Source organism: Schistocerca piceifrons, chromosome 3 (genome assembly GCF_021461385.2).
Source record: "Schistocerca piceifrons isolate TAMUIC-IGC-003096 chromosome 3, iqSchPice1.1, whole genome shotgun sequence".
In the NCBI taxonomy this organism is placed as follows: domain Eukaryota; kingdom Metazoa; phylum Arthropoda; class Insecta; order Orthoptera; family Acrididae; genus Schistocerca; species Schistocerca piceifrons.
Genome location: NC_060140.1, coordinates 415,365,138 through 415,387,682, shown reverse-complemented (window position 1 = coordinate 415,387,682; position 22,545 = coordinate 415,365,138). Strand labels below are relative to the sequence as shown.

The 22,545-nt window shown below is 44.6% G+C and overlaps 1 protein-coding gene across 1 annotated transcript in view; it reads right to left on the bottom strand.

Moving 5' to 3' along the window:
• Positions 1-22,288, bottom strand: part of LOC124788703 — a 366,395-nt gene extending 344,107 nt beyond the window's left edge. The window contains exons 1-2 of the mRNA XM_047255982.1: positions 22,211-22,288; positions 21,987-22,104 (exon numbers count right to left, since the gene is read on the bottom strand). Coding sequence (XP_047111938.1) covers positions 21,987-22,104; positions 22,211-22,288 — 196 coding nt within the window. The remainder of the gene's footprint in view (positions 1-21,986; positions 22,105-22,210) is intronic.
• Between the last annotated feature and the right edge of the window lie 257 nt (positions 22,289-22,545).

Genomic DNA, 22,545 nt, shown 5'->3' with positions numbered 1-22,545 from the left:
TTGATTTCAGAAAAAATAAGGTGTTATCTGGGCATGAACAGATAATGCCTAACGGTAGGTGCAGAGAAATATTTTAACCTGGGAGCCTCCCGGAAGAAGGAAACGAAGGGCGGCGTTAATATGGGAAAAAAGGACACGAGAATCACTGGAAGATGGAGCTCTTGGACCGGATGACTGGAACGAAAGAGACCTGGGGAGGTCGAAAACGGCTAACTCCTAGGGGGAGAAGAAACGATAATGAGGCTATCACACAGGCAGATATGTCATTACACTTCAGTCATGCTTCAATAACAAAGTACACCAAAATTGTTACACCAAGAAGAAATGCAGATGCTAAACGGGTATTCATTGGACAAACATATTATACTAGAACTGACATGTGATTACATTTTCATGCAGAACAACCACCTCTGGCCGTAATAACGGCCTTGATACGCCTGGCACTGAGTCAAACAGAGCTTGGATGGCGTGCACAGGTACAGCTGCCCATGCAGCTTCAACACGATACCACAGTTCATCAAGAGTAGTGACTGGGGTATTGTGACGAGCCAGTTTCTCGGCCACCATTGACCAGACGTTTTCAGTTGGTGAGAGATCTGGAGAATGTGCTGGCCACGGCAGCAGTCGAACATTTTCTGTATCCAGAAAGGCCGGTACAGGACCTGCAACATGCGGTCGTGCATTATCCCGCTGAAATGTAGGGTTCCGCAGGGATCGAATGAAGGGTAGAACCACGGGTCGTAACACATCTCAAATGTAACGTCCACTGTTCAAAGTGCGGTCAATGCGAACAAGAGGTGACCGAGACGTGTAACCAATGGCACCCCATACCATCACGCCGGGTGTTACGCCAGTATGGCGATGACGAATACACGCTTCCAACGTGCGTTCACCGCGATGTCGCCAAACACGGATGCGACCATCATGATGCTGTAAACAGAACCTAGATTCATCCGAAAAAGTGACGTTTTGCCATTCGTGCACCCAGGTTCGTCGTTAAGTACACCATCGGAGGCGCTCCTGTCTGTGATGCAGCGTCAAGGGTAACCGCAGCCATGGTCTCCGAGCTGATAGTCCATGCTGCAGCAAACGTCGTCGAACTGTTCGTGCAGATGGTTGTTGTCTTGCAAACGTCTCCATCTGTTGACTCAGGGATCGAGACGTGGCTGCACGATCCGTTACAGCCATGCGGATAAGATGCCTGTCATTTCGACTGCTAGTGACACGAGGCAGTTGGGATCCAGCACGGCGTTCCGTATTACCCTCCTGAACCCACCGATTCCGTATTCTGCTAACAGTCATTGGATCTCGACCAACGCGAGCAGCAATGTCGCGATACGATAAACCGCAATCGCGATAGGCTACAATCCGACCTCTATCAAAGTCGGAAACGTAATGGTACGCATTTCTCCTTCTTACACGAGGCATCACAACAACGTTTCACCAGGCAACGCCGGTGAACTGCTGTTTGTGTATGAGAAATTGGTTGGGAACTTTCCTCATGTCAGCACGTTGTAGGTGTCGCCAACGGCGCCACCCTTGTATGAATGCTCTGAAAAGCTAATCATTTGCATATCACAGCATCTTGTTCCTGTCAGTTAAATTTCGCGTCTGTAGCACGTTATTTTCGCGGTGTAGCAATTTTAATGGCCAGTAGTGTAGCTTTTTAGGTCTGTAAATGTGCGCTGTGACGTGCTGTAGTATTCGAGCGCCTCCAAACACGGTTTACGTGAACGTGCCTCACGCCTCACCGAGTCGTGGAAGCGTGTGAACGTGCGCTCGCCTTCGTGTGTGTGTGTGTGTGTGTGTGTGTGTGTGTGTGTGTGTCTGAGCTGCAGAGTAGATTTTTGTGTTCAGGACGGAGAACCGCTGCTTCTCCAGTGACTGTGCTCGCGGCGGCGGAAGCGACGGCCCGCTAGCCGTGCCAGCACGAGCCTACTTGTGCTCCCCTTATCTGGAGGCCCATCGCCTCTCAGCGGTCCGACCGCTGCGGCCTCTCCGAGACGCTCCTCACGGACCGCGGCACTCACGCGCCGTCTTCTGATCTTCTCTCCTTCGTCGCATTAGTCCTCGGCTCCGTCGCAAGTTGTGAGCGGAATGGTCCGGAGGTGAGTTGCTCCGATAAGTCCGGGTATTCGTTTATTGGTTGCTGTCTTACCACGACTTGCACGAGCCGAGAAAATTACACTTATCGACCGAGCTTACACTTATATCTGGCGTCTTAGGTGGGAATTACCTCTATGCTCGCCACTAGAGAGGGTAAGAAGTGACGTAATGAAGAATGGGATTGCATAGATGCAGCAATAAAAGTCCTCAGACAAGTATCAGTCGTGGATCTTGTTTTGTCTTGTATTGTATTAAACCGGGTACTAACGGAGAGGATTCGTCCCGCCGTAGCCCTCAGCGGTTCATAACGCCACAACAGGCCACAGCAATCCAGCCACCCCCCGTCGCCCACACCGAACCCAGGGTTATTGTGCGGTTCGGTGGAAAATAGTGCACACGGTTTTATTAGCGCGTCCACGAACATTAGCAGTGGATGTAGGAGGACCAGAACGACAGGTTGCCAACCGATCATATCTCAGAAATGATCGATGGGCGATATGTCAGGCGAACGTATAGGTCAGGGAAGCGGCGGTACCCATCGTTATTCGAAGAAGGCTCGCACATTCCTCGCCACGTGTGGCTGGACGTTGTCCTGTTGAAATATGGTACGTGCGGCTCTCTAGACAGAGGACCGTGGCTCAGGGTCTAAAACACTCCTCATGTAGCGCTTAATGCTCAGATTTCTCTCAATACGTAGGAAGCGAAAGTGCACGCTATGGACCATGGTGTCCCAAACCATCCCAGTTAATACTTGTTCTCTATAGCTCTCAATAATGCAGTCTGCCCGACTGCGCGCATCACTATAGTGCTGAAGCTGGACTCTTCCAAAAATACTAAATTTTGCCACTCTGAACGACAGTGAGGCCGTTCACTGGCCCTTTTCAGTCTGAGACGTTTGTGGTTTCTGGTCCACGGAAGCCGATGCAATGGCATGCATATCAGAAATCCAACGCTTAGCAGACGGTGGTGACCTGTCGATGCTGACGTCTCCACATCTTTTGCGGTGCTCAAACGTCGAACCAATACAGTGGACGAACCTGTTCTGTCGGTTACAACCATACGGGCAAGATCGCGGGCATCACGCGCTGTGGCACTTTGCACGGTCCAGTACCCACTCGTCGCCGTGCACACCCGTCTTCTATCCACTGGTTACTCACACGCATCATTGCCGTACCATCGTGCCCTGTATGACCCACAACTCCGCTGACTATTTTGCCTCGTATCAACTGACGTGATAGTACTGCACGCTTTGATATTGATGGGGCATAACGGCACTTGCTTGCACGTTTCCACTTCGTCTGACGGCTCCGCACCGACTGAGCATGGTATAACATGATCCTCTCGCCACAACAAAAGAGGGTGCTGCTGGGCTACAAGCTCGAAAACTCTCTGCAGTCTTAATCACTTACGAGTACTGTGATTCCACTGTTCTACGTATGGAGTGATTAGTATCATTCCTTCTGGGTATTGCAATTTTCAGAAAAATCAGTATAATATGACTACATACATAGTGTAATAGATGGTCATCTTTGGTGTCTACAACAGCTCCAGAGTATTAATGTAGTCGTGCATTATGATGAATTGAATAGCATTTCTTGTAACGCATCTGTTACGTTTTCTTCAGAGATGCTGGAGGAGCATAGCGAGTCTTTTTACTCTACGAGGGCGTGCTGAGAAGTAATGTCTGTAATATTTTTATGTGAAAACTCTTAAAGCCTTTAAAATAAAACACATTTTATTAACATTCTACATCTTTATTCGCAGCCCTCTGCCGCTAGAGGGCTCCGAATTGTAACATGGAGGTGTGTAACGTAACTATATCGGGGCGTGAGAAACAGTCTGTTGTAATCGAGTTTCTAATTTGAGAATTCGTCCACGAATGAATACCCTCTCTTTCAGCACGACAGTGCTTGAGCACACACGAACCCTGCGACAAACAATCCGACGCCTTGGGTTCACTGTAATCAGTCATCCTTCATACGGTCCTGACTTGGCCCAGTACGATTTTCATCTGTTTCCAAAACTTAGAGAACACCTTCGAGGACTTCACTTTGATAGTGATGAAGTGGGACAAGTGAAACATTCCACAGTGATGGTATCAACAAACCGGTCTCTCGTTGGGAGAAATGTGTTCGTCACCAGGTGAGAAATATATATGAAGACATGAAGAATAAAGATTTATTCAGAGGCTTTTATTTCCAGCGCGCGCCAGTAATACGCTCCACAGTACATCGATAACATTCAATTCCGGCGATTGTGGAGGGTGGAGTAGACGTTATTCTATTTCGGCGGTCACGAAACCGATTCTGAAGACATTCATCCAAGTAAATGGGGCCATCCATTTCTGGGAACAGTTCATAAGCCTTTAGAATCGAACAGGATCACCTACATAGAGGACCTGTCAACAGCCTTTTCTTTATGTGAGATCATAACGCCCACAGCAAACCCTTATTTGAGCTCTTTAACTATTGCAGAACACAGCCCATGGTTCACAGAGGGAGACAAATTCGACTGTAGCCTCCTTTCGCGTTCTCTAAAGCAAAAGCGTTCCCTCACATCACTGAAATATATTCTTGAAGAAAGCTAAGAAGGGAGTTTGGAGCTTAACGACCCATTAACGAAGAGGCCGTCAGAGCCCAAGTTGGAACTTAAGGACTGCGAAAGAAACCGGCTGTTTCCTTTTGAAAAGCACCACTTCAGTATTCGTCTTAAGTAAATTATGGAAAACAATCATTTCGTTCGCTCTCACGTGGTAAATGTGTAGCTCGGCTAAAACAACTCTACCATGAATATTTTTTGTGCAGTACCACTCACATGGTTTTTGATAACAGTATGTTCTGCTGACGCATATGAAGCTGGGTAACATATTTTGTGACAAATTAGCACATACTGCTGGCAGAAGTAACAATCGTCTTTAATGCCATTTTGTCTCTATAACTGAAACAAGTTTCGGTTCCCTCTAGTCTTTAACAGAGAGTTTTTCCCCGATTCTGTACTTTATTCTTACTCTAAATACAGCAGCTCTAGTAAAATTACAGCTGTTATCACAAATGCAATACCAAGGCGAGCGTCGGAAGACTCTCCTCGTTGGAAGTCAGTATGGTCTCTTCAGCATCGTAAACAGCACATATGTGTAGGCGACTCCTAACACTTTCAGAAGTGTGGTGATGCACGGAAAACAGAACAGAGAGCATTAGTGAGCTACAGCTATGAAGGCAAATGTCGAAAATGAAGTTCTATTCTGGGTTATCATAGTGCTTTATCCGAGCCTTGTAGACAGTTATACAATTCGATTAACTTCTTCAGCAGTCGCTAGCTTGTCACCCAACACTACTACGGCAGCTTCTGATGTATCAGACAGTGTTATCTCTCCCGTCAGAGCGAGTTGCTACGGCTTTGCATCGTTCCACACCAGAACAACGACTAACAGCGGATTTCTCTGGAGGTAACGCTTCGCGTCGCTTCTCAAGGCCTCCACGGAGCCGGAGCGACGCACGAAACAGGAGGGGTCGGTCTTTGTCCTCTTGAAGGTGTTCGCCTCTCCCTCTGGAACACTCTCTGTCTTTCTTGCTCCACGAACTCAATACTGTTATTTATTTATAAGTAAATTTATTCGTTTGCAAAGCTAGCTAAAGAATTCAAAAACCAGATTATAACGGCCATGTTATCAGGCAGTTTCAGATGTAGATCCACGAATCGGTTCTGGGAAAGGGGAGCGGGCTTCCCAGATTTTACCTGTCTTTCGCAGAACCCTTCCCCCTTCCCCCCACCCCCGCCACCCCCCCCCCCCCCAACCGGCCGATGTAGCTTGTCGTCTTCCACAATTAACCCGTCGCAGACGTTTAGGATTCTAAGCCCACTCCCCCTCTGTTGTGCTATGACAAGTTCATAAATCATCTGAAGATTACATACAACGTGCTCTTTTAGTTCGTAAGATGACTACTCATTTCGCATTATTATAGGCATAACAAACCTCTTTCTTCTGTAGTACATGCCCATCGGTAGCTTGTGAAAAAGGATACGAAGAAATACGATAGGGTCAGTGCGCCAGACTACAGGGTGTTATCATCGCCCATCTGCCAGTCTGTGACTTGAGTCAATTTTCCGCAACAGAATTACATTACAGTATTTCAAACTAAAGGAATAAAACGTTATAATTTGTTTATTGCTTGGACACTTGAATACTTTACTTCAAACTGGAAATAATTTCGCAGTGATTTTTATTTGCATTAAAGTTCTTCCCTGTTTAGAAGAAGAAAGGATGGCAACTTGATAATAATTTAACTACACATCGATGACGTTGTCATTAGAGATGGGCCACAGTCTCGGAAAGGAGAAGGATGGGACACAAAGTCGACTGTGTCCTTTTCAAAACTACCATTCCTGGATTCATCTTAAACCTTGATCTGGGTGGGAGTCGAACCTTGGACTTTTGAGAGAGATATTCATTGAGCTACCGCGCCTGTCGACTGAGCTACCCAAGCATGACATACGATTCAGCCTCACAATATTAGTTCCGTCAGTGTTTCATCTCCTGCCGTTCTCTCGCAACCTTGCGAGACTAGCACTCGTGAATGAAAGGACTGCGGAGACATGGCTTAACTATAGCTTGGGGGATTGTTTACAGAATGAATTTTCAATCTGCAGCGGTGTGCGCATTGAATATCACGCAGATTTAATCTAAGAGGAAATTTCATATCATCGCACACTTCAGTAGAGAGTGAAAATTCATTCCTGAAACAATCCTCCATGATATGGCTAAGCCATGTCACCACAATATCGTTTCTTCATCGAGTCCTAGCCCCGCAAGATATTCAGGAGAACTTGTGCGAATTTTGGGAAGTAGGAGATGACGTACTAGGTGAAGTACATCTGTGAGGTCGGAACGTGAGTCGCGTTTGGGTAGCTCGGCCGGTAGAGCACGTGTCCGTGAAATGCGGCGGTCGCTTGTTGCGTCTCGGCCCAGGCCACAGTTTCAATCTGCCAGGAAGTTACATGTCAGCACACACTCCATTCCAGAGTGAAAATTCATTCCAGAGGTATTTGGGCTATTTGTAATTAATCGAGTTGTTGCTTCAGCGAGCATGGTTGCTTTTTATCGAAGAATATCCTATTATTATTACTCACTGGGCTGACGATGCAACGGAATGGGACCTAAAAAATACCAGTTGTGATATGAAATATATTGAATTTACTGCGTTGCCTCCAAACTGGAAGACAGGTGAATTTTCTGTGTATGATGGTGGAAGCGAGGTTCTGGGAACACATTTTCCCTGACTTGCGCCTCTGCGGTGTAATTCTGAGAACAGCGGCAATACTTCACTCAGATTGCTTCCTCGTGTTTTCATAACGTCAGTTTTACCTCATTTCTCGAGGGAAAAAACTGTTGCCAATGAGCGAACAGTCACGCTTCAGAAGACTCTGCGTGCACCTACAAAACAGGAAACATAGCTTGCGGTTGGGGCTCAAGAAAGAAATGCGATTGGCTGGCACATGGAATATACCCCCCGACTCTTTGTAACGCCAATTACAAATACATGTTAATCGCGAGTGTTGATCCATTCCGATAAGTCTTATTATGTACAGCTGCGTTTGGCATATAAACCAGGAACTGTACTTTACCGCATCTCATCATTGACGGTTAAATGTGTCCGAATTTTTTTCTAATTGAGCTTTGTGTTATAACTTCGGATAAAGAGACGCGACTTTGTGGTTTTAGAAGCGGATGTGATAGTACGATGGTCATTCAAAGTTTTAAGTAGCACCTGGTTAAAATGTGACGTGATTAAGTTTTCATTTGTTTGCAGGTAGCGCTACATATCTGCAGCCCTTTGCCACACTGAAATCTCCACGGCTCGGTACTGTAATAAGTCGCCAGAGGAGCCGAAACAAAATGGAAGGGGAACAGCGATGAACAACGACGTGGCAGACCATTTCTCTTTGAAGAGAAGACAATCGCAGGAGGAGGCCTCGGTGCTCTAAGAACGGCGTATCGCAGTCGAAGAGATCTTGGAAAAAGTGGAAAAGCTACCATGTATCGGTTTTCAACATCATGCACGACATTTTTAAATGACAAAGGTCGCCGCCCGCTTCAAAAAATTTTCCGCACTCAGGCATCAGTGGAAACGTCGCAGCTGTGTCTCGCCACTCTAGACAATTATGAGTGCCTTTCGTTAAGTAATGTCCACTTTCTTGGCCTCCAAGTTGGTAAAGCAGTTATCATGAATTTTACACACTTCTCCAAACCTTCTTCTGCGGCCAGCCCTAGTTACACATGGCAGCACTTTATAAGATCAGAAAATGGCCGTCATTGCTGTACGTATAAACTGAGATCTGTGGCTGAATTCCTTACTGCAGAAGACGAAACGCCCAATCGAATACAGAAAAGGTTGATAAAAGTGTACGGAGATGCTATGATGGACGGTAGCACTGTTAGCCGATGAGTTCGTCGCTGTAGAGATGCTGAAGGGACGAAATAGTTGGCTGATACAACGCAGAGCGGGCGGTGGCAGAGATTTCACACAACAGCCAGCATGTCGACCAAATTATCCGTGATCATCCAGCTCTTCCCCGGCTCAGAGAAGCTCATTCGGGTATCACTCTGAAGACGCGGATGTCTTGAAAAATTCTGTGCGCCAGCAACTTGTAACGGGCCATCCTCCTCTCCTCAACAATAGTTGTCGATACCAGTATTATTTTTCGAATTTTGGACAGGCCAGTATTGTCTCAGTTGATTTTCTGAAAACTTTCGTATAATTTTATACAGAGTATGATATATTTAAAGCTAAAATTTATTAAAAGGAATAATTTTACAAAATATCGGTTCCTATTCAAAATATTATATACTCACTCCCCTCAACAGGCACCAGAAGTTTGTAAAGTGAATTTTCGAACATCCTGTACATGGCACTTACTTTCCTTGCAAAATAAAAATAAAAAATTAGTGGTCATTACTTTCTGACAGCCACTCGTACTTTTGGCGCATCATCACCATGGTGGTGTGCTTGGTGGAAACATGGACTCACTATAGCCAAAACACTGAAAACGCATCGTTCATCAGGCTATTTGATGCTATGTGTTTTTGGGACTGTCATGGTGTGGTACCAAAAGATTATCAACCAACTTTGATTCCTCGTAACGGTAAACAGAGCAGCAAACTACCAAAATCTCTTGTCGAGGTTATGGGTGGCTTGATACGAATGATGTTCAGCCGTTATTTGGCTCGCTCCGTCCACTCCCAGGCAACCTTACAACGGCAGCGTGTACCAAGATGGATCACACTATACCCTGTACAAATCCAATAGAAGAGTTGGGTTCGGTGAATGCATGGACAACGTTACCTGTCATCATGTCAAGTGCCAACAGTGAGGTATCGAGGAGATGGTGTTACGGTACGGAGATGTTTTTTGAGGTTAGGGTCTAATCTTCTTATTGCACTTACGATAACGTTACGTGATGGAGCGGAACACTCTTTTTTGGCGTTGTGTGCTGCTTATTTGCATTTTTCTGCTACTAGGCATATTTATTTATTTTATGTTTAATTTAACACATTGCAACGCCTTTCGATAATGTTTTGTTTATCATCAGGTGCTTATGCAAACATATGTTCAAATGTGTGTGAATTTCTAAGGTACCAAACTGCTGAGGTCATCGATCTCTAGACTTACATACTACTTGAATTAACTTAAACTAACTTATGATAAGAACAACACACACATCCACGCCCGAGAGAGGTCTCGAACCTCCCGCGGGAGGGACTGCGCAGTCTTTGACATACCGCCTCTAACCGCACGGCCAAAACTGATGTTACTTAAAGCTGACATGTCTTAGTCGAAGTTAACCTAGAACTATTTTGATCACTTGTTCTGCTACTGGATTGGCTGTAGGGGTATTTGGAAAGGGGGTGGGGGAAGGGGCTGGGCAGTGGCCGGCCATAAATTGACGTTCAGCATTGGCTTATGCTGATGTACAGGTGTGATACCACAACCTGTGCAGGATGCAGATAGTTTCTCGTCAGTTGTTATGAGGTGATTAAGGGGTGATATGTTTTTTATGTGTCGACTGTTCACTCGTGGTTTTTGACATCCGAAAGCTTCGTCTGCATCGTTAGCGCACTGGCGAAGCTGGTAGCAGAAAAATACAGATTATTGTTCCACACCGCCACGGTCCCTAAATTTAACCAGCACAGCTGCAGTTAATTGTGTACTTCGTGCGGTAGACCAATATTTCGCCGACGATGCTTGTTTTCATCAACATGCCAATGCACCCTGTTACACAGCAGCATCTTTGAAGCAATGGTTTGTGGGCAATAACATTCCTGAAATGTACTAGCTTTGCCCGAGTCCCAACCTGAAGCCAAAGAAACACTTCTGGCACGAGATGGAACGTCGATTTCGTTCAGGATTCCAGAATCAAACATCTCTACCTCCTCTGGTTTAGGCTCTCGACGAGGAACGGACTTCCATTCCTCCTGAAAGTGTGCCAATCAGAGGTCACGTAGCCATAAGGCGAAGGGTGCACACATGTTAATGTCCATTTATAGATGTCCAGACACTTTTGATGGGATGCAGAGAAGTACAGGGCTATTACAAATGATTGAAGCGATTTCATAAATTCACTGTAGCTCCATTCATTGACATATGGTCACGACACACTACAGATACGTAGAAAAACTCATAAAGTTTTGTTCGGCTGAAGCCGCACTTCAGGTTTCTGCCGCCAGAGCGCTCGAGACCGCAGTGGGACAAAATGGCGACAGGAGCCGAGAAAGCGTATGTCGTGCTTGAAATGCACTCACATCAGTCAGTCATAACAGTGCAACGACACTTCAGGACGAAGTTCAACAAAGATCCACCAACTGCTAACTCCATTCGGCGATGGTATGCGCAGTTTAAAGCTTCTGGATGCCTCTGTAAGGGGAAATCAACGGGTCGGCCTGCAGTGAGCGAAGAAACGGTTGAACGCGTGCGGACAAGTTTCACGCGTAGCCCGCGGAAGTCGACGAATAAAGCAAGCAGGGAGCTAAACGTACCACAGCCGACGGTTTGGAAAATCTTACGGAAAAGGCCAGAACTGCGAGCTCGCATCAACGATGCATTCGAACTTATTGATGGGGACATGCTGCGCCGAGTGTGGGAGGAACTTGATTATCGGATTGATGTCTGCCGAATCACTAAAGGGGCACATATCGAACATTTGTGAATGCCTAAAAAAACATTTTGAGTTTTTGTATGTGTGTGCAAAGCATTGTGAAAATATCTCAAATAATAAAGTTATTGTAGAGCTGTGAAATCGCTTCAATCATTTGTAATAACCCTGTACTTACACCACTACCCAAGTCTTATGGCAGCAGTTTAATTTTTGTAGATAGTGGTGAACACTTTGACTACCCGTCTTACGGTGGATGTGAGATCTCTGAGGCACAAGCTAGTTACACACGCGGACACTGGGTCAGGAACTTGTTCTTGCGGCGCGGTGCGAGGCTGACGGCGAGACTCCACGTCTCCAGGCGCGGTGGCTGGCTGAATCACTGGAGCTGCCTGCGTGGCTGGAGCTGCGTCCAACTTTCTCCCGCCCCGCCCCTCCACGGTGACCTTACCTCACAACCGGACGCAACCGGATAGCTCCGAGCCGCCTCCAGAAGATTCCTATGTCTAGACGGCTTTCGTCGGCGACTTCAGATCTAGCGTGAAAGCGACACCGTCACTACAAAGTAGCGCCGGCGTTTGGGGGCGTTACTTTATGAGCTCCAATAACAGCACCCGATGGAGCTACTAATGTGTGGTTGGCTGAGCTTGTGTAGGCTTCTGACATGCACCGAGTTGCCGAGTGACTCCTGCACATTGCAGTTTCACATTTTAACTTCACGTCCTATATGAAATATCATGGAAGTGACAATGGGTTCTCTGAAATGATACAACGGAGCAGCACTTCAGAACGATGTATGAACAAATTTTCTGAAATAAAATGACAAGTAGCCATTTTGTCGTATTTGTTTTGAAACTGATAGCAACGATGAAGGAGGAAAAGTATCATTATTATTATTATTATTATTATTTGTACTACTGGAGCCCATTTGGGCAGCTTTATATTGGATAAACTGCCCCTGATTAATTTTTTACTCAGGTGCCACCCAGTATCTAGTCCACGATCGAAGTCACTAAGCACTCTGACCGAGTCTTTGTACTGTAACTACTTTTCTACTGTCAACACAATAATCCCCACCTCTTGCTATATTGGCTGGTCAGCCTGTCGTGATATTAGTGGTCAATTCATTGTGTTGAGGTTCCCGGACACTTGTGATGCGATAGCGTAATTCATCCTTTGATTCGATACATTTTTTCCAACTGTGGATGACTTATCGGAGACTTTGGTTGTAAACGTCAGCATTCTGAAGTTACAGGGACGGTTCCACCTCTAACATAAAAATCTTCGTCATTCTGTAAAAATCCGGCACGCAGTGGAAACGTGTAAAAACTGAGTAGAGTGTAGCTAGTGAACGCTAGGAACAGTTGCATATGACAGTATTTCTCCAGGCAAAGGAAACCAGTCCAGAATGTATCTTGCGCTCTGGCTCGGAGTGCGATTTGAAACTTCCTGCTAGACTTAACCTGTGAGCCGGACTGGCACTCCAACACGAAACCTTTGCTTTTCGCGGGCAACTGATGTTACCGACTGAGCTACCCAGGCATGACTCACGAAATGCCGTCATAGCTTTAATTCAGCCTGTACCTCGTCGCAACGCTCAAAACTTCACAAGAGTTCTTTTCCGTGTTTTGTGGGACTAGCATACCAGGAAGAAAGGACACTGTGAAGTGGTGTCCAGGTAGCATGGTCAGCTTAAACTGACCGTATTATTTTACTTTACTGGGCAACCTATCGGTCTAATTGTCTGAAAATATTGTTTAATATAGAGGCAGCTGATAGACAGCCAGGGTCCATAATCGGAGGAATTCCTGTAGATAACTTGCAGAAAGAGCGATGTAAATAACTCGGTGGCGCAGTGTGCACTTCAACTGGTGGAACAGTCCTTAACAATGGAACAATGGGCAACCGATGACTGGGGACAGGAAAAATTCGTGAAAGCGGTAACGAGAAATTATCGACTTTTAGCGAAATTACGTGAAATTGGCGATTTTCAACAGATATCGTACAAGTTGTAATTTCGCCGTATAAAAATGTAATCATTTTGAGGACGGCAGTTTACTAATAATCGTAACTAATAATTTTTGAATGTTAAAACTGCATTTTGTCCACTAATATCCTCAAGCTGATGTTCATGTATAGCCTTAAAATAATGGTTCATTTTGATGTAATCACGAAAGTAACACCGAATTTGGCAAAAAGAAAAACCAAATTTTAAAAAAATCACCGATTTTGCCACAATTTGGCCAAAAATATCACCGAATTGGACAAAAAACATCGAATTTGGCAAAAACACACTGTCCATTTTGGCAAAAGCACATCTCCCAATTTTCCAAAAGCAACAACGAATTGTTCAGTAAGCACTGAATTTGATAAAAACACAGACTTTGGCAAAAATAACACAGAATTTTGACAGCCAGTAACATCCAAATTCATAAAAATACAGCACTGACTTTAGAAATAAATACACCGAATACGGAAAAAAATACAGAATTTGGCAAAAGCAATAAATTTGCCAAAAAAATCAATGAATTTACAAAAAAATCATCGAACTTGGCAAAAAAAATAACTCTATACTCGGTGTAAGGAGTAACACATTTAACAAAACACTGAATTTCGCAAAAAATAATACCGAATTTGCAAGAAAAACCAGTGAAACTGGCAAAATAACAACAAATCGGGCAAAAATAACAAATAATTTAGGAAAAATAACGATGAATCTGGCAAAAAATAACACCGCACTTGGTAAAATATAAAAACGAATTGGGCGATAACTAATACCGACTTTGGCCATAAAATAAAACGATTTTTACCTGTCCCTACTGATGACGAGGCGCGAATAAGGCAGCCGTCAAAGAGAACGACGTCACGGGTCATAGACTGAGTTTATTTAAAATATTGTAAAATAGGAGAGTCCTGTGCTGCACTTGGTCTTGTAAAGGTATATTTGCCAAGATCGAACCGATTTTTAATGGACGTAACTGTAACTTGCGAGTCGATTCAAGTTATAGAATAGTAGCTGCACATTGATGTATAAATACGAGAAAATATGGTGATGTGTATTTAAATTAACTTTGACTGTGACTGATACTTTGAATTTAGTAAAGTATTTAGATGAAATTATGGGATGAGTTCCTAGCTGTCTGGGCACAGAACTGGTCTTGGACGTTTTTAATAGGGAGATGAAAGGTCTTTTCTGTGACAGTGGCAAGCTGTTTACAGCGTGGAAGACTGTTATTTAGTTATTTTGGACTACTTTCGACGGTAATAGCTATAGGTGCTATCGCCTTTCGGCCCTCAGTATGCAGTTATATTTCATTTAATTCAGAGCTTGACGCTGTTATTCGACTGCAATTGTACGAGAATTTGTCCAAGCCCCTGTATTGCGTATCATCTCCCTGTGTCTATAATTCGTACTCGATGTGCATAGGTTCTGGTGGGCCCATTGGTCGATAAAATACATGCCACCGAAGTATAGTAAGCGCCGCAAGTGTAGGAGGACCACCACAAACTCAACTGGTAAGGCACGTAAACACTAAAAGCATAGGTCCCGTGTTCGAATTCCGGACGGAACATTGTTTTAGTTCTCCAGAAAGTTTCAAATCCGCGCAGACACCGCTGTAGAGTGAAATAATACAATGGCTCTAAGCACTATGGGACTTAACTTCTGACGTCATCAGCCCCAAGACTTAGAACTACATAAACCTAACTAATCTAAGGACATTACACACATCCATGCCCGTGGCAGGATTCGAACCTGCGTGGTTCCGGACTGAAGCACCTAGAACCGCCGGCCACAGCGGCCGGCTGTAGAGTGAAAGATTCATTCTAGAAACAAACATCTAGGTAGTGGTTATTCGTACGTTATATGCTTCTTCGAGGTTTTCTAGTCCCGTAAGAAGTGCAGGAGAGTTTCCGTGAAATTTGGAAGGCAGGCCAAAGATACTGGCAGTAGTAAAGTTTTGTGTGCGAATGGGATAGCTAAGTCGACGACTTAATCGACAAGTTCACATGTAAAACTAGGTTTATTAACTATGAAATACAATGAAGATGCAAAGAAACTATTACACTTGACTAATATCGTGAAGCTCCCAGCGAGCCTGCAGAACTACCGCAACACGACGTGGCATGGACTCGACTAATGTCTGAAGTAGTGCTGGAGGGAATTGACACCATGAATTATGCAGGCCTCTCCATAAAGAGTGCAAAGGGGTGGAGATCTCCTCTGAACAGCACGTTGCAAGGCATCCCAGATATGCTCAATAATGTACGTGTCTGGGAAGTCTGGTGGCCAGAGGAAGTGTGTTCCTGGAGCCACTCTATAGCAATTCTGGACGTGTGGGGTCCAATTGTCCAATTGGAATTTCCCAAGTTCGTCGGAATGCACAACGGAAATGAATGGATGCAGGTGATCAGACAGGTTGCTTACGTACGTGTCACTTGTCAGAATCGTATGTAGACGTATCAGGGGACCCATATCACTCCAACTGCATACGCCTCACATCGTTAAAGAGCCTTCACCACATTGAACAGTCCCCTACTGATATGCAGGGTCCATGGATCCATGAGGTTATCTCCGTGCCCGTACACGTCCATCCGCTCGATCCAGTTTGAAACGAGACTCGTGCGACCAGGCAACATGTTTCCAGTCGTCAACAGTCCAATGTCGGTGCTGACGGGCCCAGGCGAGGCGTATGGTTTTATTGTCGTGCAGTCATGAAGGGTACACGAGTGTGCCTTCGGCTCCGAAAGCCCATATTGATGATGTTTCATTAAATTGTTCGCACGCTGACACTTGTTGATGGCCCAGCATGGAAATCTGCAGAAATCTGCGGAAGGGTTGCACTTCTGTCTCGTTGAACGAGTCTCTTCAGTCGTCGTTGGTCCTGTTCTTGAGGATCGTTTTCCCACCTCAGCGATGTCGGAGATGTGATGTTTTACCGGATTCCTGATTTTCATGGTACACTCGTGAGATGGTCGTACAGGAAAATCCTCACTTCATCGCTACCTCGGAGATGGTACGTCCCATCGCTCGTGCACGACTGTAACACCACGTTTAAACTCACTTAAATCTTGGTAACCTACCACTGTAGCAGCGGTGACCGATCTAAGAACTGCGACAGACACTTTTACCTCATATAGGCGTTGCCGACAGCAGCGTCCTATTCTGGCTGTTTACATATCTTTGTATTTGAATACACTTGGCTACACCAGTTTCTTTGTCGCTTCAGTGTATTTCGTATTAAAGGCTAGTAATCACACTTTTTCACTTACCTCATAAACGGCTTATTTGTAGACCTAAAATTACAGGAACGATTTGGCTTTTATCATCACATACATTTACCCTTCTCAGTTTTCGCTTTTAATTATCATATAGTGCTTGCATTTCATATTTTATCATTGAATGGCTTGCAAGTTGTTTTATGAATAGTCAGTCGGGTAGAGCACTTGCTCGCGAAAGCCAAAGGTCGTGAGTTCGAGTCGCGATCCGGCACACAGTTTTAATCTGCCCGGATGTTTCAGTTTTAAATAATGGCTTCTGTGTGGCTGGGGAACGGACATCCTGTGCTTCAGGACCGGCTGTTGCTTACCGTTGCATCCGCATACAGATTCTGATATCCTGACAACGCCAAATGATCGTTGATCAATGCTGGGATCTAAAACGCAGCAATGAAACTAGTTCCAGTTGACATGAATGACTGGTTGCGAATGGATTTATCAACCGTCGTTGGAATGACCCGATTTTTTGACAGTAACATTCACATGCTCAACGTATGCTTGTAGGCTGGTCGGTCAGATTCACTTCCTGTCATTCATACCTCTTTATTACCTCTTTACGTCTTGCTTTAATAGCTAAGAGCAGGGAGTCCAGATTTCTTCCTCGAAGAAAAAAAAAAAAGACACTTATAATTAGTGGGCTTTTCCCCGCACGCGAAGGTCACTCCAGTGACATTGCATGGTTCAAACATTGCGTAACAAGAAACGAGAGAACGGCACAAGCGTTCAGTGCGCCGTTGGAGTCACATTAAGAGGTGTGATATGTGAAGAGACGTTAAGAATTCAGTAGATGAGTCTGGGGAGAGGCTATGTGCAGTTAAAGAGACGGCTTTGAAGGACCATAGCGCTCTGTGAGATTGTTATTCTTCCGGGACGGTAATTCTTCCGCTGAATCGAGCAGTCGCTGCTGTCAATTCTCGTACGGTTACTATCCCCATGACACTATTCTATGTTATGTGGATTATTAGTACCAAAACTTACAATTGGAGAAAAGAAAACTCGCTGAAGGGTTCACACGTTTTCCTCATCAAAGGTAAAGTACCAGGCGTAGCTTTTAACTTACTCTGTCGTTTTCCATTTAGTTAGTTAGTTGCATGTTTCATGGGTCATTTTGTGTAGTATATCGTAATGAAGTGGAGGGAGTCAGTCTACAGAATATGAACTTGACTCGTTGTTAATGCTTACAACTTCTATTTAAGTTCAAGTAGCAAAACTATATTTAGTTTAATCAAGCAAAGAAGTTTGTAATATTTTTGTACCAAATAAGATACAAATTTCTACATAAGAATTGTCCTATGAAATAAATGAATTTGTCCTGATACTTACTTTCGAATTTAGCTTTGCTGGATGCCAGGAATTTTATACCACTGGGAAAGTGATCAGAGATTTTGGTAGCATTATTCACCTCCTTCTGAGCTCAAATCAGTTTTCATGACGAGTATTGAAGGCAACTTTTTTCTGGTAGTACAGCTATCGTTATCGTTGTTCCTTCTGAATTTGTGAATGACCACCACATATTATTCTTATGGCACGCTATTGTGTAATGAATACTTCTTCTTAAAGATGAATTATTCTAGAAAACAATTCGATATGGCGTAGTCGAATGAAAGAAAAACTATGTTAATTTTGAAGATTTGTCTCTCTGCAAGGCTTACGGTAACATTAAGTGAAAAGCAGATAAGCTGAGTTGTTCAAGAAGCTCTAAGATGTACGCCCAAACATTTTAAATATTCTGCTTTGATGAATAACTCCTGCTCATGCCGTAACTGATGTTCTTTCATGTGCACAATCGCATATGCTGTGCTTCCTTAAAACCGAAGGAGAGACTATTTTCAGAAATCATTTTAATACATCATTTACAATTGTTCTATGTGGCTGCGTATGAGTTGGGATTGATTATAATTGTTTGTCTTCTGTAAAAATAACTAATTCTGCTTCTTACGCACACTGAAGCGCCAAAGAAACTGGTATAGGCATGCGTATTCAGACACAGAGATATGTAAACAGGCTTAAACGGCGCTGCTGTCGGCAACGCCTATGTAAGACAACAAGTGTCTGGTTCTGTTCTTAGATTGGTTACTGCTGCTACAATGGCAGATTATCAAGATATAAGTGAGTTTGGACGTGGTATTATAGTCGGCGCACAAGCGATGGGACACAGCGTCTCCGAGGTAGCGATGAAGTGGGGATTTTCCCCAACGACAATTTCACGAGTGTACCGTGAATATTAGGAATCCGGCAAAACATCAAATCTCAGGATCACTGCAGCCGGAAAAATATCCTGCAAGAAGGACGATTGAAGAGAATCGTTCAACGTGACAGAAATGCAACCCTTGCGCAAATTCATGCAGATTTCAGTGCTGGGCCATCAACAAATTTCAGCGTGCAAGCTATTCAACAAAATGTTATCGAAATGGGCTTTCGGAGCCGAAGGCCCACTCGTATGCCCTTGATGACTGCACGACACAAAGCCTTACGCCTCTCCTGGGCCCGTCAACGCCGATATTGTGTTGGTAACTTGAAACATGTTGCCTGTTCTCAAGAGTCTCGTTTCAAAAAGTATCGAGCGGATGGACGTGTACGGGTATGGAGACAACCTCATGAATCTATGGATCCTGCGTGTCAGCAGTGGACTGTTCAAGCTGGTGGAGGCTTGTGCAGTTGGAGTAGTATGGGACTCCTGATACGTCTAGATACGACTCTGACAGGTGACAAGTACATAAGAATCCTGTCTAATCACCTGCATACACTCACGTCCACTGTGCATACCGACGGACCTAGGAAATTCCAGCAGGACAATGCGACACCCCACACGTCCAGAATCGCTATAGAGTGGCTCCAGGAACACTCTTCTGAGTTAAAACACATCCGCTGTCCCCCAACCTCTCCAGGCATGAACATTATTGAGCATAGCTGGGATGCCTTGCAACGTGCTGTTCAGAAGAGATCTCCACCCCTCATACTCTTACGAATTTATGGACAGCCCTGCACGATTCATGGGTTAATTCCCTCCACCACTGCTTCAGACATTAATCGAGTCCATGCCAGCGGGGGCCCTACGCGATGTACACTCTTAGACGAAAAAAAGAAAGAAAGAAAAAGCGATGTACCACTAAGGAGTTAAGCAAATTTTTCACTTATTGATATTCATACAGTTATGGATGGTAAAAGCAAAACTGTAAACTTTGGTTGCGGATGGATGAATGTGTAACGCAGTTTCACCGGGCAGCTGGAAATGATAGTATACAGGGGACATGTCAATGTCAGGACATATAGTCTTCGCGAATTTCATTTCATGCATTCAGTTCGATAGTAACTAAGCCGCGCAAATACGTGTGTGAACGATACACGCAGATGTCAGAATTTGAGGGAAGATGTCATTTTATTATTCGGCGATGTTAGCAGGAATTAGTGAAGCATGGACGAACACCGCGTCAAGAAGGAAGGGGGGCTCGAATTCAAGTTTGGCACAAATTTTCAATTGACTTTACATTTTCTTTTCACTGCGTATTCACCGAATGTTAAAGACCACACCGATGTTTCATATCATTTCGTCGTCACTGATTCCATCCCTATCGATGTAATCATTTCATTTCGCAACATTTAATTCATTTCAAAAATTACTATTAAAATTAAAATCGGCTATACTGGCGATGTCAGTCCCCAGTGTACCACGTGTCAGCAACTTTGTTACAAAGGTTACCGACCTCATTTATGGTTACAGATGCTTACAAACAGTTTATGTCGCTACCGTGAGGCACGTAGGACAGACAGACGTAAATTTTTGATACCTATATTGATGCGCAGGTAAGAAAGCAGACGGCGGGGCAGTTCGCAGTATTAAGCGGCTCAGTAGCACGTGACGTACTAGCCAACGTCGCCATTACACTGCGTTAGTCTGTAGTTTGAGCTTCTGGGTGCACGTAGAACAATTAGCGATGTTTTATAGCTTCCATATCTCACCCGGTAAGGAGGAAACCCATATGGATCACTTTGTTGTCGGTCTGAATGTCTGTCTGTCAGACTGTTAACACTCCAATCTCTCAGGAGCTGGTAACATACCAAGTCGAAATTTATGCCATGTACTAAGGTCGACAGTCCTTTGGTGTTGTAAAACATTTGAGCCTGTAAGTCAATGCAAAAAATGATACGGCCATTGATGACATATACTTTGATACTTGCAAACTCACTAACGAAAACCTATAAGTTACTTCCCGTTGATCTAGGTTCATGAAATTAGGCAACAACCAAGGTTTCACAGTAAAAGTAATGCGCAAATTGTTAATTTGTAATTGTATCAGACGGAAAAAATGGTTATTTCATATCGACTCTCTGTCCCTCTGTTAAAACCACTTTTTGTCAGAAAACGGGTAGGCGTATCACGTTGAAATTTATGATAGATATTGAGGTTTATGGCCCCATGGAAGTGTACAACATTTAAGCTTCTAAGCCAATGCAGTCAAAAGATACGGTCATTTATGTCACATATTGTGGTACTCGCAAACTCACTCATCAAAACCTATAGGGCACTTCCCCTTGAAAGAATCACGTAATTTGGTAACAAGCAAGGTTTCACAGTAGAAGTAAAGGAAAAAATCCGAAAATTGTTAGTTTGTAATTATATCACACGAACTTTTTGTTTACATTTGTTATCCGACTGTGTGTCTGTCCGTCTGTTAAGAGACCCCATTTCTCGGGAATTGCAATAGGAATGTGAAATTATGCAAAAAACGTTCTTATGTCTTTGAATTCTCGGGAGGGTATTTTGCTAGTATCGATGTCGATAACGGACAAAGATCGTCGAGATTCTCGATTTGCGGGGTGGATGAACTATGTATATACGTAATTAGGTTCCTACGGATCCATCAGCGCGCTAGTCCTAATAGCACCTAAGGTATGGCGTGAGTACTTAGACACTGTACTGTTAATTATAGGTGGTATAAAGCAAACAAGTCAAGTATTATGTTAACAAGCTACAGTGGTAATTCTTCAGGCACATAATTTTTTCGATTTAAGCCAGATGCAGAAACAGTGACCGAGCGAGGTGGCGCAGTGGTTAGCACACTGGACTCGCATTCGGGAGGACGACGGTTCAATCACGTCTCCGGCCATCCTGATTTAGGTTTTCCGTGATTTCCCTAAAATCGTTTCAGGCAAATGCCGGGATGGTTCCTTTGAAAGGGCACGGCCGATTTCCTTCCCAATCCTTCTCTAACCCGAGCTTGCGCTCCGTCTCTAATGACCTCGTTGTCGACGGGACATTAAACCCTAACCACCACCACCACCAGAAACAGTGGCCCAAAGTAATGCCAGTTACCAGGATAGGAAACGACTGGAGTGTGTGACGTGGTACAGGAAAAGCACATTGTCGGCGAGCTACTCGCCGTACATGAATGTGATGACTATTAAGATAAACTCTTAAAAATACTTGATCGATAAGGTCGAATATACGTGTCTACCTTTCGCAAGAATGGAGGGTCGTTTGTTGTCGACGACTTGTGGCTGTGAAGTTGTAGCCCGGGAGAGTGCTGTTGGCGGAGACAACGGGGAAGCGGCGGCGAGAGGCAGGACAGGCCTCTCGCATTACGGCGCCGCCAGAGGAGGATTACTGCGACAGCTGTGTTGTGGAGAGAATGTGCGTCCACCACCTCTGGAGAAGGAGGAGGAGGATGAGATGACTCACTGGCGTCGGCTGCGGTGGCAGCTCGGAGGCCGGAAACGGAGGGACCGGCGCTATGACTGCGCGTGACCAGCGGTGCATTACCTAAGAGGAAGGACCCAAGGTAGCTCTAACCCACCTCTCTGAAGTTTTCGTGTTTTAATTGTCTTAACACTGTACACAATCGACATGTCGCACCTCGACCAAGAGATGTGTTTTGCATACCCCGAGTAAATGTTGCCACCCGCTCCATGCAGACGGTTGGACTAAATAATTCGGACTATAATACTCGTATTTTGTGCAAGTGGTGTTTCACAGCACTTAAGTATTTGGAAAAGTCCTAACTTAAAACCACCAAG